This window comes from Brassica oleracea, chromosome C4, assembly GCF_000695525.1.
Source record: "Brassica oleracea var. oleracea cultivar TO1000 chromosome C4, BOL, whole genome shotgun sequence".
Lineage (NCBI taxonomy): Eukaryota > Viridiplantae > Streptophyta > Magnoliopsida > Brassicales > Brassicaceae > Brassica > Brassica oleracea.
Window position 1 is genome coordinate 28954217 of NC_027751.1, and position 18495 is coordinate 28972711.

The 18495-nt window shown below is 34.5% G+C and overlaps 2 protein-coding genes across 2 annotated transcripts; one reads left to right on the plus strand and one right to left on the minus strand.

Moving 5' to 3' along the window:
- Positions 1-2717: 2717 nt before the first annotated feature.
- Positions 2718-3754, minus strand: LOC106336856. The gene has a single exon (XM_013775813.1). It carries the CDS (start codon positions 3597-3599, stop codon positions 2925-2927), a length of 675 nt encoding a protein of 224 aa, XP_013631267.1. The 5' UTR covers positions 3600-3754; the 3' UTR covers positions 2718-2924.
- Positions 3755-4161: 407 nt separating this feature from the next.
- Positions 4162-5386, plus strand: LOC106339996 (40S ribosomal protein S26-3-like). The gene is made up of 5 exons (XM_013778854.1): positions 4162-4257; positions 4324-4416; positions 4501-4585; positions 4672-4805; positions 5133-5386. Exons 1-5 carry the CDS (start codon positions 4255-4257, stop codon positions 5208-5210), a joined length of 393 nt encoding a protein of 130 aa, XP_013634308.1. The 5' UTR covers positions 4162-4254; the 3' UTR covers positions 5211-5386.
- The last annotated feature ends 13109 nt before the right edge of the window (positions 5387-18495 follow it).

Below are 18495 nucleotides of genomic sequence, written 5' to 3' on the forward strand. Positions count from 1 at the left end.
ATCCCCTTCCTCTTGGGTTGTTACTCCTTTCATGGTTGTGGTTAAATCGATAACCACGACCACGACCAAAACCACGATTGTGACCATGGCCACGACCACGCCCACGAGAGGAATAATTTCCTTTTTCCAGATTTTTTTATATCCGTTGCATTTACCTCAGGAAATGCTTTGGTTCCCGTGGGTCGGGCATTGTGATTTTTAATGAGGAGTTCATTATTTATCTCCGCTATTATAAGCGCCACAGCGAGTTCAGAGAACCTCGTATACCCACAATTTCTATATTGTTCTTGTAGAACATAATGATTTTTGTGGAACGTTTGGTAAGTTTTCTCGAGCATTTCTGCTTCCGAGACAGGCTTACCGCAATAATCTAATTGCGCCGCTATTCTCAATATAGCGGAATTGTACGTTTTCACTTTTTCAAAATCTTGAAATCGTAGATTTTTCCACTCATCGAGTGCATGGGGGAGAGTGATTTTCTTTTGGTTATCAAACCTCTCCTTCAGAGCTTTCCAAAGATCTATGGGATCTTTGGTTCTCGCATAATCATGCGTAAGATTTTCATCTAGATGCCTCCTCAGAAATATCACGGCCTTAGCCTTTTCATGAGAGGTTGATATGTTGCCTTCTTTTATTGTTTCGAGTATTTTCTCGGAATCTAGATGAAGCTCCATGTTTGTAACCCATGCCGTGTAGTTTGTCCCAGTTATTTCCAAGGCCAGAAACTAAAGTTTCTCGATTTTTGCCATTTGTATTTCAATTTGGAGAACGATCGTGCTGATAACGTGTTATAAAAGAACTGGAATTTTATTGTATCACGGGAATTTAAATAAGAGCGGAATTTTATATCCGCAGAAAAAGGATAACTCTGATATAAGATAATATGCTAGAGAGAGAATACTTATAAAAGGAGAGAAAAGATGTTTTTTCGATGTGTTTACAATTGAGCGTTTTCACTCGTATATATAAGCATAAATTTATTGTGCAAATAGTGACAGCGGGCCCCACACTTTTTATATTTTCAACATAATCGGCTCCTCCTTTTTTTGACTTTCATAATAGAAACCCACTTTACTCTAACTGAGAATATTTTTTACTTGATCAATTCAAACTCAGTCCATATCCATATTAGTGATATAGATAACATAAAATAAGCTCGTAATTAAAATAAAAAGCATGAATTTCAGTATATATCTTATATATAATTTTCTGTCAAAATATTATACACAAGTTTCAATTAAATAAAATAGTTCTTTTGTTTTATATAATGAAAATTTAATTTTTTTCTTTATTCCTGTATTTTGAATAAAGTATTAGACTTTTTACATATACTAAATAACTATCAGCTAGTGTTTATCATCCCTACACTAAGTAAAACTGGTTAATTTCATAACTTATATTTAAAACTAATTAAACTAAAGTTTTAATATTTGACTAGCGAGAAATAAATTTACAATTTAATTCAACAAAAATATTTCCTTTAACTATATAAACCAATTTAAACATTTTCTTATTTTTAAATTACACATAACTCTTTAAGTATTAATAATATATTAATTTTTATAATTTAAATTTGTATTTAATATTAAAATAATATTGACCCCAGTGAAAAAAATTTCTGGTTTCGCCACTGAAGACACGTATACAGTTTCGAGAAATATTTTTCTCATGTTTTTTAATGTGTAATTATTCGATTGAAAAACAAAACTTAGTGAGAAAATGTATCACTAGGTGTTTTCCTGCACCAAGTGCAGTAATTTTTTTTTAAATCTAACTTATATTTAACAATAAATTGTATTAAATATTATAGATTTTACTATTTTCATACTAATATTTAATATATATTTGATATATATTAAATCAATTTGTATAAAATTAATAAAAATGATATAAATCTGTATAATTATCAAAAATTTAGCCTAAACAATATTTATAAAATTTGTAGATATATAAGAAATTAATGATCTTACGATTAGATATTTAAATTTTAAAAAAAACTATAGAAATTTTTTGAAAGCTTTAGTAATACAAATTGTATAATTATACAAAAATAATAATATTTCGAAATTTGAAATGTTATATATGAATATATTTATTTTATAGATGATGTATAAGCTATTACCATATTTAAAAAAAAAGTTTATCAAAAAGAAATATCAATATTGAATGTAATATATGAATTATTATTCATGTCATATTTTTCTGAAAGCCATGTCATCAATTTTAGTAGCCATGTCATATTTCTGTCATATTTCTTTTGTGAAATTGATTGTATAGAAGACATGTGACAAAATCACTTCGCAAATATAATCTAGGGGATTGATAACGAATTTTTTACATGAAACATAGAAACATTGAGGTTTGTCGTCTAATATATTTTGCACAATCAGGTAGTGTATGACTTGTAGATGTTTTGACCCAAAAACAAAAAAAAACAAATCAGTATCACGCATAACACTATAGTCAAATAATATTAGCCCAAACAAAAAAAATCAAATATTACCCAAACATATGAAGGGACGATCTATCAACTGTATACGTGAGCCTATTAGTATAATTCCATTATCCAAATACCCACGTTTGAGTACGGGCCAACACTTCGCAAGTCTTTTGCTTGGCGAGAGCAGAAGCATAGCTCATCATGATCACTATATCCACTTTATGAGTGACTAACTGACTACATCAGCATCACCTTTGGCTAGTAACAGAGTATTAAATTGTTCTTGATCAAGCCACCATAATCTATAACCTAAGAAGTTTACATTTACACAAATCCAATAACAAAGATCATGTATTATACTGTAACAATAGCAAAGGTATGATGATCATCCATAAGGGTTTCATAATTCAAACCCAAAGGGAATAAATAATTTACAAATCACAATGGCCTTTGACCACCATAATAAATCACCATGAGACTTATTTCATTGACCAGTCTGCACCAACCACGAGTTATTCAACTGCGACACAGCCGTCTCCCTAAAACTCTTCACCTTCACCAAGCTAAAATGTGTACAAACCGTCCCCACACCCGACCCGACCCGGGTCGTTTTCAGTAAGTAGCAAACCGGTCCACTATCCGTTCCCCTTCCCTGCGCGAGTATCCCCCACGCGCTCGTTGCACCTTCCCCACACGCGCCTCCATCGTAATCATCTCTCTCCGCTACTTCATCGTCAGCTAGCTTCTCCACCAACACCACTCCCTCCGGCGTCCTCTCTTCTCCTCTCCCCCACCTCCCCTCCATCGCCTCCCAATCCTCCGCCGCCGGATTCGTCGCCGTCGTCGTCAAACCTCCGTTCCCTTCCGCGTACAAGTTCACCATCAACGACGATTCTCTCAGATTCCTCACGATCTCAACGACCGAATCCCTCAACCACTCGTCAAGCTTCTCCCGCGACACGACGGATCCGCCGCGTTTCCGCTCGGGCTTCACCGGTGCAAAATCCGCCATCGTCATCGAGACTTTCCCGTTCTCTGTCCACTTCCGCCGATTAGTCACCGGAACCGCCACACACGAAGGTCGAGCTGTAACCGTTCGCCGATCACAACGAACGGCACACGCGCTTCCTCCTCCTCCTCCACGACATATACTCGCCATCTCCTACAATGCAGAGAGAATCAATCGGAGAAAGAAAGAGAATCGACGATGGAGATTTGCTTCACGCTACGGTTTCTTGATTCTTTTATAGAATCATTCACAAATGGTTTGCTTCTCTCTTATACGTTACAGAGACTCAGCCACACGCAACCCAATGGCAACGATGGGTTAATTATTATACAACTATTGCTTTCTCCACTTGGCTGATCGAACGGTTGTAATTCAATTCATCGTACTTCTCTGGATTCTCTTCACGAAAGAGACCCAATACAGATCGATTAATAACCGTTGATTAAATTTGAACGGCTGTGATTAAGAGATGTCAATAATGGGCAAGGAGAACGTGGCGACGCGGTTAAGCTGTGTGCATGGCTTGCGCGGGCACGCGCTAGTACGGCGTTTTTATTGCGGTGAACACGTGTCATCCACGTCAGCTATCAATCTCGACCTTTGGAAGCTACACGTCAGACTCCTCGCTGGACTGGGCCTTTCCCAATTTAAGGCCCACATATTTTTGTGAACCCATCGTAATAAACCCTAAAGCGGCTTCATATATTAAAGATCGATTTACGGTTTTAAATCATTTTCCGCTGTTCGCCGCAAAAGAAGAGAAGAAGAGACGCAAAACAGGCTTGAGAAGCTCTTTGCTGCGAACATGGCAAGTCTTCTTGTCTTTGATAGATTAATCGTTTAAAACTTGTGTATTGAATTTTGTTTTATGTAGACTTTCAAACGAAGGAACGGTGGTAGGAACAAGCACAACCGTGGTCATGTGAACCCAATCAGGTGTTCCAACTGCGGGAAATGCTGTCCCAAGGTTTGGTTCGATCTCCTCTTTTGGTCGGATGCTAAATTTGTCTTCAAAAGTTTGATCTGATTCTTGTTTCCTCCTGTTGTGTAGGATAAGGCGATTAAGAGATTCCTCGTCAGGAACATCGTTGAGCAAGCTGCCATCAGAGATGTTCAAGAAGCTAGTGTTTACGATGGTATTTTGTTGAATGATTCTCATTTGCACTTGTGTGTGTTTTAGATTGTCGTTGATATGTGATTGTATTTGTTTGGTGTTGCGTAGGTTACACTCTACCAAAGTTGTACGCTAAGATGCAGTACTGTGTTTCATGTGCTATCCACTCTCACGTTGTGAGAGTTCGATCGCGCACTAACCGTAGAGTTCGTACCCCACCGCCCCGTTTTGCCAGACGCAAGGTAATCACTCGATACTATGCATTAGCTTCTTATTGATGGTGCCCTAGGCATTCTGTTCTGGTTGATCAGTCTTTAGATACATAACGGGTCAGTTTAAGTTCTTGATTATGGTTAGAAAGTAGAATTCTTAGTTGCACGTTCTTTAAAGCTGATAAGTTGAATAGAGTGTGAAGCTCTGCACTATATGATTTCTATAGTGGCTTCAAGTTGTTCTTGACCTTGTTTCAAAAGGTTTACATTTGTATATGCATGTATTGTTGAAGCCTCTTCTTTAATAAAGTTTTTTTTTCTTTAATTGAATGGTTTTGGAAATGATAAAATTTTCAGGAGGATGCTCCCAAGCCTGGACAACCTGGTCAGGCCCCTCGCCCTGCTGGTGGTGCTCCAGCTGCTCCTCGTGCCTAAAGACTGCAACAAGCTGGCAATCCCAAACTCTTTATATTCTAGTAGTCTCAGTCTTGTCTGGAGTTTGTGAAAATGTTTTTGACGTTTGGTTAAAGATAGTTTTGAATGCTTTGAGACTTTATCTGTTCATTTTTGACGTTTGCATTTCCTCTCAATTTGACATGTTTTATTCAATATTTTCACTGACCATAACCTTTAAAATTATTCTCACATAACCTGTATAGAATGCAAGTTTCTTATCACAATGTATGTGAATTATGGTTAAGAAACTTCCATGTCTTGGATTGCTATCTTCCATCCTTAAGCTGAGAAGCTTCTCCAAATCTGTGCCGGTGCCTTCACTCACCCTTTCTCTTTCCTTAGGCTGTGATTTATTATCTAGGATCTGGATCCATTTTGAGATCCACTCTGAAAATATGGGGGATGATCGGTAAGTTCTGTAACTTTATATTTTTTGCTGTAGATTTATTTGCTGTAGATTTCTAAAGCATTAATTTTTTGCTCTGGAAATAAAGCTCTGTACAGCCATATTTTGATTTTGCAGATATTTTTTTGCTGTGAGTTTTTTAAGGAAAGCAAAGCTCGATTGATTGACATATATAGCTGTAGATTAAATTTTGGCCGGATCCGAATCTAAATAGTAAAAATTTTGATTTGTCAAAACAAGATCTGGATATAGTGATTTTTGGACAAATATTATTTTTGAATTTTTGCATTTAAAAAGAAAAATTTAATTTCCTTAAATTATTTTTACGTATCTGGGTCCGATATCCATATGGATAATATAATATATTGACAAATATCTGATTTAGATATTTAGAAGCCACATATCCAGATACTAAATCCGACAAATCTGGATACCCAAAATTTTTTGGATATCTGGATCCGTCCCAGCCCTAATGAATCACCTTCCTCCACAAATTTATCCAACACATGAATTTCATAAAATTACAACCCATCAAAGATTTTATCCATCTACTCTATTAAAACAGGAGTACAAATTTTAATTAACCCTGATCATTCCTAAATATTTACAATCTAATTGCCACTGAAATTATAAATATTATTTACTTTAATTAATGTTGTATTTTCCAATTAATAAATGCATTTTCCTAATTCTAATTCTTACCTACAAAAACAGAAACAATTAATTGAACGTAATCTGTTTTTATTAACTAAACTACAGTGTGAGAAATCTCAGGAAAATGAAATCCTTTTCCTCCAAACTAAAACCTGCAGCTTTCTTATTCACCTATAGCTCATGAACCTGTATACAGAGCAATGGAACATAACTTAGTTTTTTTTTTAAACAAAAATCATGACTTCGAGTCTTCATTGCTATCATACATATATTAATAATTATTCCTCCACAAGTCCAATGTTCAATCACGTTCTAATTGGTATCATATTATTGTAACCTTCAATCACGTTCTAATTGGCATCATATTTTTGTAACCTATAACTGAGATAGATACATATTTATTTCTTTATGAATAAAATTCAAATCATCTATACAAATCGATTTTCTAATCTTTCTAAACAAACCAAATCAATAAATTCAGAATCAAAACAGAATATCTTTTATTAGTCTATCCAAACCTATAATCAATGTCGGAATCTTTACTATACCTATAAAATATAGAAACTATAGCCTAGATTTTCGCTATCTATCATATTTATGTAAATAATATATCATCTATAAATTGTTTCGAAATCAATTCTTCATCCCTTGACCTGCGGAAGAGTCAACAGTAGATTCAATATTTTTTGAATAATTTGTATCCCAGCAATATTTTTTTTTATAAAACATAAGCCCAAAATAGTTTGGTATATGTTAAATAATTTTTTGACACATACAGATCGATAATTTTCTATTTCTTATGATTTTAATTTGAGTAAAGTGTTTTGTATATCTATCATAATTTCTAAACTCCTATGTAATATAATTTTTTGTAATATTTTTACTATTAGATTTGGAAATATTTTCTTCAATTACTTCAAAATCTTTTTAATATTAGATTTTGAGGTATTTTAATATTCGAGTTAGACATCTATCTTATTAAAGTAGTACTTTTATAAATTGTTTAAAAACATGGATAGCAAAATAAATAAATAATATAATGTTGTTTGGAAACACGGATAACAGTATATAAAGAAGAAAAAAAGTAATAGACTTATCTCATTAAGAAAAATTGGAAGTTCATTATGTTATATTTAAAAGTAATGAGTTTATGTTACTTGATATACATATTTCAAATCAAAATAATAATTACAATTGATTTATATCAAAATTTATTCAAAAAATACATATATTCAAAATTTGATTTTTTACTAAAATATTTTTCAATAACCATTATAATTTTATTTTTAATATATATAAGAAAAATACAATACAAAGCTCAATATCAAACACCAACTTAAATTATGGTTTTTATATTTCACATTAAATTTTTAAAATATAATATATATGATTACTTATATGATGGTACATATAAAATACTATTAATTATATGGTTACTTATATGATGGTACTTCTAAAATACGATTAATTATATGATGACACAAATATGATATATAATATTGACTAGGGGTGGGTGTTCGGGTACCCATTCGTGTTTGGTTCTGGTCTGTTTGGGTTTCGGGTTTTTAGGGTCAAATATTTCAGCCCCATTCGGGTATTTTTAAATTTCAGTTCGGGTTCGGTTTGTATTTTTGAGGGTTCGGTTCGGATTGGAATAACCCAATTAAACTATTTTTAAAATTTAAAATTCATTATATACTCTAAATTTCTCAGAATCTAAAAACAAAATAATATATTACATATAAATTTGAATAACATATGTTAGAGTACCTAAACTTAAGATATAAATTGGTTTGGTTTAAATATTTGGATAGATAATTAATAATTATTTAAGTATTTTTGGAGTTTTGAATATATTTTAACTATTTTGGGGAAATTACATGTTTACCACTTTCATGCTACCACTTTTCATTTTCAACACCAATAAAGAGACATTTTCAAAAATACATTCTTTATTAAGTGGCAAAACACTTTTATGCTCTTGTTCTTTATATATATATAATAATAAATACAAATACCCTCTAAATACCAAAATTTTGAGTAATTGAGATATTTAATCGATTTCGGTTCGAATTTGGTACTACTTTTTCGGATCGGAATCGGTTCAATTCTTCGGATTCGAGTTTTTGCCTAACCCTAAATAATGACATGAAAATAAATAACAACATATTTCTAAAAAAATATCCGCGCGGATCAAAATAGTTGTGTATTATTTTGAATATATTCAAAGACGCACACAAAATCGCACTAATGTTACATTGAAGAAAACCGACTTGTTGAAACTTTGAATTATGGAGATTCAACGCCAGATAAACGCTCTTCCATTGTGAGAGGAAAATATTACCCGAACAAACTCGAAAAATTACCATTAGAGAGATGGCTTCGTTGGCGACGATAGAGATAATTAGACGCATAGGCTCCGATTGGCGTGTAGGCTGTTGGGGTTTAGGATATTCTACAACCGTGAAAAGTCAAAACAAAACCAATCAAGCTTTTACTTTCAATTTTTTTTCTAAGGTTTCTACCTTTGTCAACCGTCGACTGTTAACTGTTTACTCCTTTTATTTGTTTGTTCTAAAGCCAGATAAACGAGACTTTACATGGCCGTGAAGAATTTTTTTTTTTTTTTTTTTTGCATTTTTCAAGTTTCTTTCCTTCTCTAATCAAAACTAAAACAATAAAATAAAAATATGTAACATAACAAAACTAAATCGGTGGAAGCACCGTAGCCTACTGGTTAAGGTTTAAATACTTCTACATCCAGGTTTGGGGTTCGAATCCCAGACTATGCAATTTATTGCAGATTACAAGAAATACAGGTTTCAAGTCCCGGAGAGAGCGATTTATTAAACAATTATGCAGACTACGTAAGAAAGGCTTACAAGGGATCTTCAACATGGTGCAAGTAAATCTTGCCAGGCGTGGATCTTCATAGGACGGCTCAGGTGATGCAGTTAGGCGTATGTCTTCATATGGCATGTAATATTGTCGGTTGTCGAATCGTCTATGTAATCTTTCTCATATCATAATTGTAAGATCATAATAAATCAGCGTTAAAAAAAAAACAAAACTAAATCTAATAAAAATTAAACTAAATCAAATTAAATTTCAACTTCTTTTTTTTGTAAACATAAATTCTTATTGTTTATGACAAAAAATAAATAAAATACATTGTATTGATAAATTTTCACAAAATTCTTGTTTCAAATTACATAATACTTCCTTCCCTTGTTTCAAAAGATGTGTGTTTTAGAATTTTTACACATATAAACTAGGGCTGGGCAAAAATCTGAATCCGAAGAATCGAACCGAATCCGATCTGAAAAAATAGTACCAAATCCGAACAGAAATTAATTGAATATCCGAACGGGTTTAAAATTTTTGTATTTAGAAAATTGAAATCGAACCCGACCCGAATCGAAGTATTTCGGGTACCCGAATATATCTGAAATAGATTTGTATACCTAAATATATTGATTATTTTTAGATTTAACGTATATAAGAAAACACTCAAAGAATATAAGATACTTTTAAGTTGTCCAAAAAACTTGAAAATATATACAAATAGTCAAAAGTAAATGCGTAAACTAGCTAAAATATATTCAAAACACCAAAAATACTTAAAATATCTATTGATTATCAATTCAAATATTCAAACCAAACCAATTTTTATGTTAAGTTCAGGTATTTCAACATATATTATTCAAATATATTATTTTTTTTATAGATTTTGAGCAACTTAAAGTGTATAATAAAATTTAAAATTTTAAAATAATTTAAATGGGTTATCCAAACCCGAACCCGAACCGAACCCGAACTGAAATTTAGAAATACCCGAATGGAGCTGAAATCTTTGACCCCAAAAAATCTGAAACCCGAGTAGACCTGAACCTAAACCCAAATGGAGACCCAAACGCTCACGCCTAATATAAACACTCAACAACTTCATCTATTTTTTTCAATTTATTCCATTGCTTAGTGTAATTTTTGATTATTCAATTTTGTCGTTCGGAATACTTTCTCATATTTTATTTTCAAGTTTTTTGCATTGTTACAGATTTTATATTAGTTTTTGTACATAATTCATAATATAAAATATATGCTTTTATAATAGTCACAGTTTGTAAAGCTTTTGATACCAATCAAAATTTTAAAAATATTTAGAATAACAGCCACAACCTTTAAAGTTAAAATCTCTACAGCCAAAATTCTAAAGTCAAAGCTTAAAGCGAAAGTCTTTACCAATATAATCCTTATTCTGTATAACTACACTAGAAAAGAAAACAAACGAGAGTAAAACCAACATTGGAGCCAATGTTTGACCAGAACAATTTCGTCTTATTGATGTAAATTTTTGAATTTTATAAATTAAAAAATGAAACTGAACAAATCTAAATAAAAAGAAGAGAAATGGAACCACCGACAGAAGGCCAGTGGTCATAGATCGATGCTGTAATTTTCACTAGAAAATATCTTCTTCTCTCGTGAGACCAATTTTTTAAAAAACAATTCCATATTATTATTTTATGGTTTTAAAGTATATAAATCAACGGTTCAATTTTTAAAATCATCTAATTTTAAATAAAATTAACAATATAATTCAATATAAATTTTGAGTCATGGGAGATTCACACAAATACTTAATCTTATCAACCATTTTCACCAGTTTTTATTTTATTCGAGGAGTCATTTTCCGAAGACTAGATCAATATTATTTTTCGAGTTTAAATCGGAATCATTACAAAGTCGATTTGAGTGAGATCACTACAAGAAAACAAGTGAATTCCAACTGCTATATTCGTCGGTATTTCGTCAGAACGAGCCTATACCAACGAAATACCGACGAAACGGGTCGTCGGAAAAAAAAAATTTCGTCGGAAATTCGTGACAAATTCCGACGAAACTTTGAGCGAAACCGACAGTTCTACTTCCGACGGAGAACCGACGACTGGTTTCATCGGGATAACATTCATCGGAAATTTGTCGGAAATATTTCCGACCGCGGTGTTCATCGGAAACACATTTCCGACGAAATACATCTTTCGGACATTTTTGACGGTCAAAGTTCGTCGGAATATTCCGACGAAATTCCGAAAACGTCTCGAGCTTCGTCAGAATTTCGTCGGAAATTTCTGACCGAATACCGACGACCTTTAAATTTCGTCCCCCTTTCCTACAGAATTCCGAGGAAAGTGTGTATATAGGGTTTCAAAACATCAATATATTGCTCTTATAAAAAAACTCTTATAATAAACAGATGGTTTTAAGAAGATTAACTATAAAAATTGGTTTAACTCGATATTATACGAATTAAATATGTATGATTAAATTAAATAACTCCATTAACTTATAATTAAAAAGAACAACTCCAATAACTCACATAACTCTAATAACTTATAGGAAAAAACTCCAATAATTCACATAACTCCAATAACTTATAAGAAAACAACTCCAAAAACACAAATTTACTCAGAATCTGTAGAATCTTCAGAAGCTTCAGAATCTTCGTCAAATTCTCCAACCTCGGCCTCCGACTCCGAGTGCACAACAACATCGTCTCCAAACTCGGATAAATCGACAACAAGTTCAACATTTTCTGAATTTTCAACTGGACTCACGTTGCTGGTAGAGCTTGGTTGTAATGGTTCGTTATCACAACTTCCATGTACTCTTCCTCTTGGGTTGATTAACGTTACAGTGATCCAAGGATCGTCTTTGTACGTAACACGTGGGTAACTGATGTAGCAAACCTGTAAATATATTGTAAGTAATTAGTAATACTTGAAAAAGATAACTATATTGTTAAACCATTATGAATAAATTGACATACTTGATCAGCTTGTGAAGCAAGAATGAAAGGATCATAATGTTGAAGTTTCCTTCGCGAATGAACCGATGTAACACCAAATGCATCAGTTTTCACTCCTCGACCTGGAGTGTTGTCATACCAATCACAACAGAATAGAGTACACCGCAATCCCACCATTCCGGGATACTGAATTTCCAAAATCTCCTTAATGTTGTCGTAGTACACATCATCACCGGATGAAGACGAAACACCAGCATCATAAGTTGTCCTAGAATGACCTTTCCTTGTGAATGCGTATTCTCGAGTACATTATTTTGGATATGATTTGACCACATAGTTTAGCCCCCGCACAAACTCGCATATTCAATCATCGAACACTTCACCTCTGGTCAAACCTTCAGTCACCTATGATGAAAAAATGTTAGTGATAAGTTATTTCACAAAACATATAACTATTTTTTTCACATATACACACTCACATAATTAAGAAGCCATCCAGCAAATCCGTTTTGTCTGAGTTGTTCAAGCTCCTCTTATGTGGCATGTGTGTAAGTCAAACGCAACTCTGCCATATAAACACTATACAAAAATTATGTTATTAGTATGAAATAAAAGTTACTGAATATTCTTACAATGAAATGGATCAAAATATTTACCTCTCATACTGCAGAACATCTTCACAGTTGGTGAGAAAATCTGTTTGCAAATGAGAGTGCTCCGTTTCAGTGAGTCTTCGCTTTGTGTATTTTCCACTAAGTCGTCCGATTTCCTTGAAGATGTTTGGGACGTAAACATAATAAGTTGTCCTTTGGCCTCCATCATCATGCCGAGTAGGTCTTCGGTTTTTGTGTGCACTTCTCATGGAATGTAGTTTTCAGAAAAGTTTGAAGTTTCTTCATTGATCACCTGTGCGATTATAGATCCTTCCACCTTACTTAAATTCTTGATCTTCTTCTTCAGATGATGCATGAAACGCTCAAAAAGATACATCCACCGGTACTGCATAGGACCACCAAGTTCTAATTCTCTTACGAGATGAATAGTAAGATGTTCCATAACATCAAAAAATGATGGAGGAAATATCTTCTCGAGGTTGCACATGATGACGGGCATGCGAGCCTTCAAATTACTAATACTCTCTTCAGTGACTTTTCTACTGCATAAATTGCAGAAAAATGTATTTATCCCTACGCAGATAAAAAGAAAAAAATTCCATAAGTATATATATATATTTATATATATATATATAAACATAATAAATAAATATGAAAACCAATTAAAAATGTAAAATATATACCTGCATTCTCTTCATGAACATTATGTGGCAATAGTTCTGAAAAAAACGGAAGGAGGCGCCGCATCATTACATGACAATCGTGACTCTTCAAGCCAGTAAACTTTCCTTCGCTTTTATCCACGCAATTACGCAAATTTGAAGCATAACCGTCTGGAAATGCCACTCTTACTGTAATCCAATCAAAAAACTTCTCTTTTGCAGCTGCATCCAGTCGGTATATGGAAAAAATTAGCCATACCGTTCTCATCAACGTGAAGTTCAGAACGAGCAAAAATATCGACTAAATCCAGTCTTGACTTCAAATTATCCTTCGTTTTACCTTGGATGTTTAAGATTGTGTTCATCAGATTGTCAAAAAATTTCTTCTCAATATGCATGACATCTAAATTATGTCGTAACATATGATTCTCCCAGTATGGCAGATCCCAGAAAATACTGTTTTTGTGCCAATTGTGTAGTTGTCCAACAGCGTCGACTCGAATATTTTCATGTCCACCTACATCTGGCGGTTTTTCTGCACCAAAATCCCTTAGCCGTTTCCATAAATTTTCCCCACTCACTTCTTCAGGTGGACTGTCAAACACCTTCTTGTTCTTCGTAAACAAATTCCTACTTCTACGATATGGATGATCATGTGGTAGAAATCTCATGTGACAGTCAAACCAACACGTTTTCCTTCTGTGCTTTAGTTGGAAAGCATCTGTGTTATCTTGACAATATGGACATGAACGCCTCCCATGTATTTTCCATCCATATAACATATCATATGCGGGAAAATCACTTATTGTCCACATAAGTACTGCCCGCACCTGAAAGTTTTCTTTGCACGAAACATCGTATGTCTCAGCACCATGCGCCCATAACTGTTGCAACTCATATATCAGTGGCTGAAGAAACACATCTAATGATTTCTTAGGATGCTCTGGCCCGGGGACAAGAATGGAGAGAAACAAAAACTCTCGTCGCATGCACAAATTCGGCGGTAAGTTGTACGGTGTCACAATCACTGGCCATAGAGAATATTGTCTTCCATGCTTTCCAAATGGGCTGAAACCATCAGTACATAATCCAAGATAAACATTTCTTCTCTCGTGGGAAAATTTTGGATATGTTGATTGAAAATGTTTCCATGCTTTTGCATCTGAAGGATGTCTAATCTGACCATCTGTGGAGTGCTTTGCATGCCATCTCATTGGTTGGGCTGTGCATTCGGACTGATACAACCTCTTCAATCTTTCCGTCAAAGGAAAATACCACATCTTTTTGAATGGCACCAGAACTCTTCCCCTCGTATCCTGATAACGAGGTTTCCCACAAAATTTGCATTTATCTCTGTTCTCATCCTCTCTCCAGTAGATCATGCAATTGTCGATACAAACATCTATCACCTGATACGGTAAACAAAGACCCGCTACAAGTTTTTGAACCTCGTAGTATGAACCCGGTGCAAGATTATCCTCTGGTAGAACACGTTTACCAAAATCAGCAATCGCATCCACGCATTCTTTTGCCAAATTATAATCTGTCTTAATACCCATCAATCTAGTTGCAGATGATAAGGGTGAATGACCATCTATACAACCTTTATACAAAGGTTGTTTTCCTGTGTCCAACATGTCAAAAAATCTCCTCGATTCTGCATTGGGTTCTTCCCCTCTATAATGATCATTTACCGTCTGCTCAGTACCTACACCATAATCTACATCTGTTCTTGGTTCTTCTAACCTATCAACAGGCTGAGGTTCGCTAGTACTACCATATTCAAACCATTTTCCCCACGAAGATACCAAACCTTAAAATTTCGTGTAAACCCTCTCATATATAAATGAGTCCAAACATCTCATTCCTTTAAATTCGAGTATTATTGCAGGAAGAGCAGAGACATCTTAACATACCGGTATTTGCTTCCGGTTGTTGTTGAACAAGCCTCATGAATTCTCCAACACCTTCTGTGTATTCTTCTGTAAGCAAGGTTGTGTTTGGATCCAAATGAGGTTTATCCATCCACGAACGATAATAATTTCCAGAAGACATGATATTTCTTTTTTTTGGATTTGTAGTAAAGAGAGTGAGGAAGTGTGAATGAGGGAATGAGGGAGAGCACGTATTTATAAAGGAAAGTTTCCGACAGTACCGACGGATTTCCGACGGAAAAGCATCAATCCGTCGGAAATCCGTCTTCCGTCGGAAATCCGTCTTCCGTCGGAAATCCGTCGGAAATCCGTCTTCCGTCGGAAATCCATCTGAAACAAACGGTCATAATATTCGTCGGAATTCCGTCAGAATTCCGTTGGTATATACCGACGAAATTCGATGAAAATTAAAAAAAAAAAATTTAAAAAGCCGCGTAACGGATATATATTTTCCTCGGAATTTCCTCGGTATATACCGACCACATTCCGACGAAAATAAAAATTTCAAAACATTTAAAAAGAACGCTTAACGGATATATTCTTTCCTTGGATTGTGGTCGGAATTGCGTCGAAATTTACCAACAACTTTTGTTTTGTCGGTGTTTCATCGGAAATTTCCGACGAAATACCGACGAACAGAAAAATTGGCATTTCGTTGGTATTCCGTCAGAAATTCGTCAGACATTTCCGACGAAATTAAATGCCGTCGGAATGGCCGTCAGAATGTTCTGTGTTTTCTTGTAGTGGATGCTGCACGGAATACATCCATTACACATCTGTTTTCTCCGGCATGGTCACTATGTTCATCTTTAATGACCAATTTCTTTGGAATGTTAAAGAAAGTTTGTGTGTTTATATATCAAAACTAGTGAGACGTTATCGCAATCATTTGTTTATCTTACTCTTATTAATGGAAGATCGCCCAGAAGCAAAAATACAAAAATAGATGATGGTGTTTATTCTTTTCTGGCTGTTAAATTATGATTTAAATTGTTTAAAGACCAGAGTTCAAAAATCATCCACAATGGTGAATAAAAAGTTTGAAAGCTATATTTCGATATAATACAATTGGTATCAAAATAATGGAACACTCCGGACTTTTATTGAATTTATGGCAACCACCATGGATAAATCAATGGTTTAGGGTTCAAGGTATAATTCTTTTTGTTGTATACCGTTATTTATATAATCGAATCGAAAATTGGCAATCTCATTTTTAACATATATCAGATGAGTCAGTACATTGGATTTTAATCCAAAAATACTTTTAGAACTAATCTGGGATTTGGCCAATGTTATAAAACAACAAAATTGATGTTAACAATGCAACTTAAACTTGTAGATCGCAAAAAAATTAATAGTGTTCATTCTCTGTTAAAAAGAAAACCTTTGAAAAAATGTATATTTTCTTCATTTGCTCTATTATATTTTTATTATTTTTATGTTTGTTGTTTTCTTATGCTGGCTATTTTGTATGTACTTTTAATATATTTTTTGTAACACATGTACTTTTAGCACTGATACAAACAAAATAGTCAAAACAAAATTAATAAGGAATAAAATAAAATTAGCATAGTTACTCTCCGGAAAGCGTCGTCAAATTTACTTTTTATGTTGTACCTTTTTAATATATGGCACATATATCTATTTATGTAAGCATCGTCAAATTTACTCTTCGGAAGTTCTAAATATTGAGTTTGTATCTCAAATATCTAACTCTATTAAAAGGCATATGGAGCCATCTTAGGTGTGCCACCTGGGATCAGAAATTCGACCAATAATATTGCAGCAATGAGACATGTCATATGTCTTGATTTCGTCTTTTTAGTTGATTCCGGGCTTCTAACCCAATTCTAATTAAGTTATGTTGATTAGGGCTTCTGAATCTTTTTCGATCCTCCTCTCCTCTAGATTCGGGAAACACCGATCACTTATTCCCTTTCGACTTCCAGATCTTCTCTTCCTCTCCTCTCCCAATCCGTTTCAACTCATACTTCCACCTTTAACTCCTCTCATCAAACCTTGGTTGATCCCATTCAATGGCTTCTTTCCATCTCCCCCTCCATTTTCCTGGCTATAAATCTCTTTTCTTCGTTTATGGATTGATTAAAATCTCAAAAACTCAAAATCTCTTCTCTTTCTCAGACAGACTTCACGATGGAACCCAAAAACTCTTCGATTTCCAACGACCGCGAGCCCTGCAAGACGACCGCCGCCTCCTCCGCGCATGCAAGGCCAAACCGGAAGTCCACCGCTTCCTCTGCCATGGTGATGAAACCTAACGGGAAGTCTGCTGTTTCATCTGCTATTCTGAAGAAACCAAACGCCTCTACCGCTGTCTCTTCCGCGCATGACGATCAAGTGATGTTCTTCAGAGATGTGTCTCTCGGCCCAACAGAAGCGGTCTTGAGGTTTCGACTGGTTCATTTCTGGGAGGCTCGAAATCCAAACACGAAAACCCTCATTGGACAGGAGATGATCCTAATCGACGAAGAGGTTCGTCTGCGAATGTTTTACTACTCTTTCTCCTTCTTTAATATTGCTCGATATTGTTAGATTTCTACTAATCGACATTCCAAATGATCTGTAGGGAACATTTATTCAAGGTTTTGTTCCAGCGGGGCGGGTTGGGACATATGAGCTGGAACCAGGTTCTGTTTATAAACTGAGGAACTTTTTCGGCTCGAGAAACAAAGCTCGGTATCGGGTTACGGATCATAGCGCCACCGTTACATTCGCTTGGAATACTGAATTAAAGATTCTTGATAACCCTCTGGTTTCAATTCACGAAGATAGGTTCAGGTTCCATAGCTACGAGGAGTTTTATGCTAACTGTGACCGCAAAGTTGATCTTTATGGTGAGCACTGATGAATTTTATACTTCAATCTTTAAGGTATTTTCACATCCAATGAATTTAATTCCTTTGAAATGTTCTATCTCAGACTATGTTGGCCATATGAAGCTGGTGAATGGACAGACTATCACTGAGCATACGGTCCTCGACGAAGTTGACATATCAGATAAGCGACATCTATGTGTTCATGTTCAGACACATGAGTGAGTTTGTCTAAAAGTGTTAGATTCTTTGTGTGTTATGCTTAACATTTGCTTTAAACCTGTGCAACGGACCAGTGATGAAGCTCTATCTATGGGACAAGGCCGCATCTGACTTCTGCGTGAAATT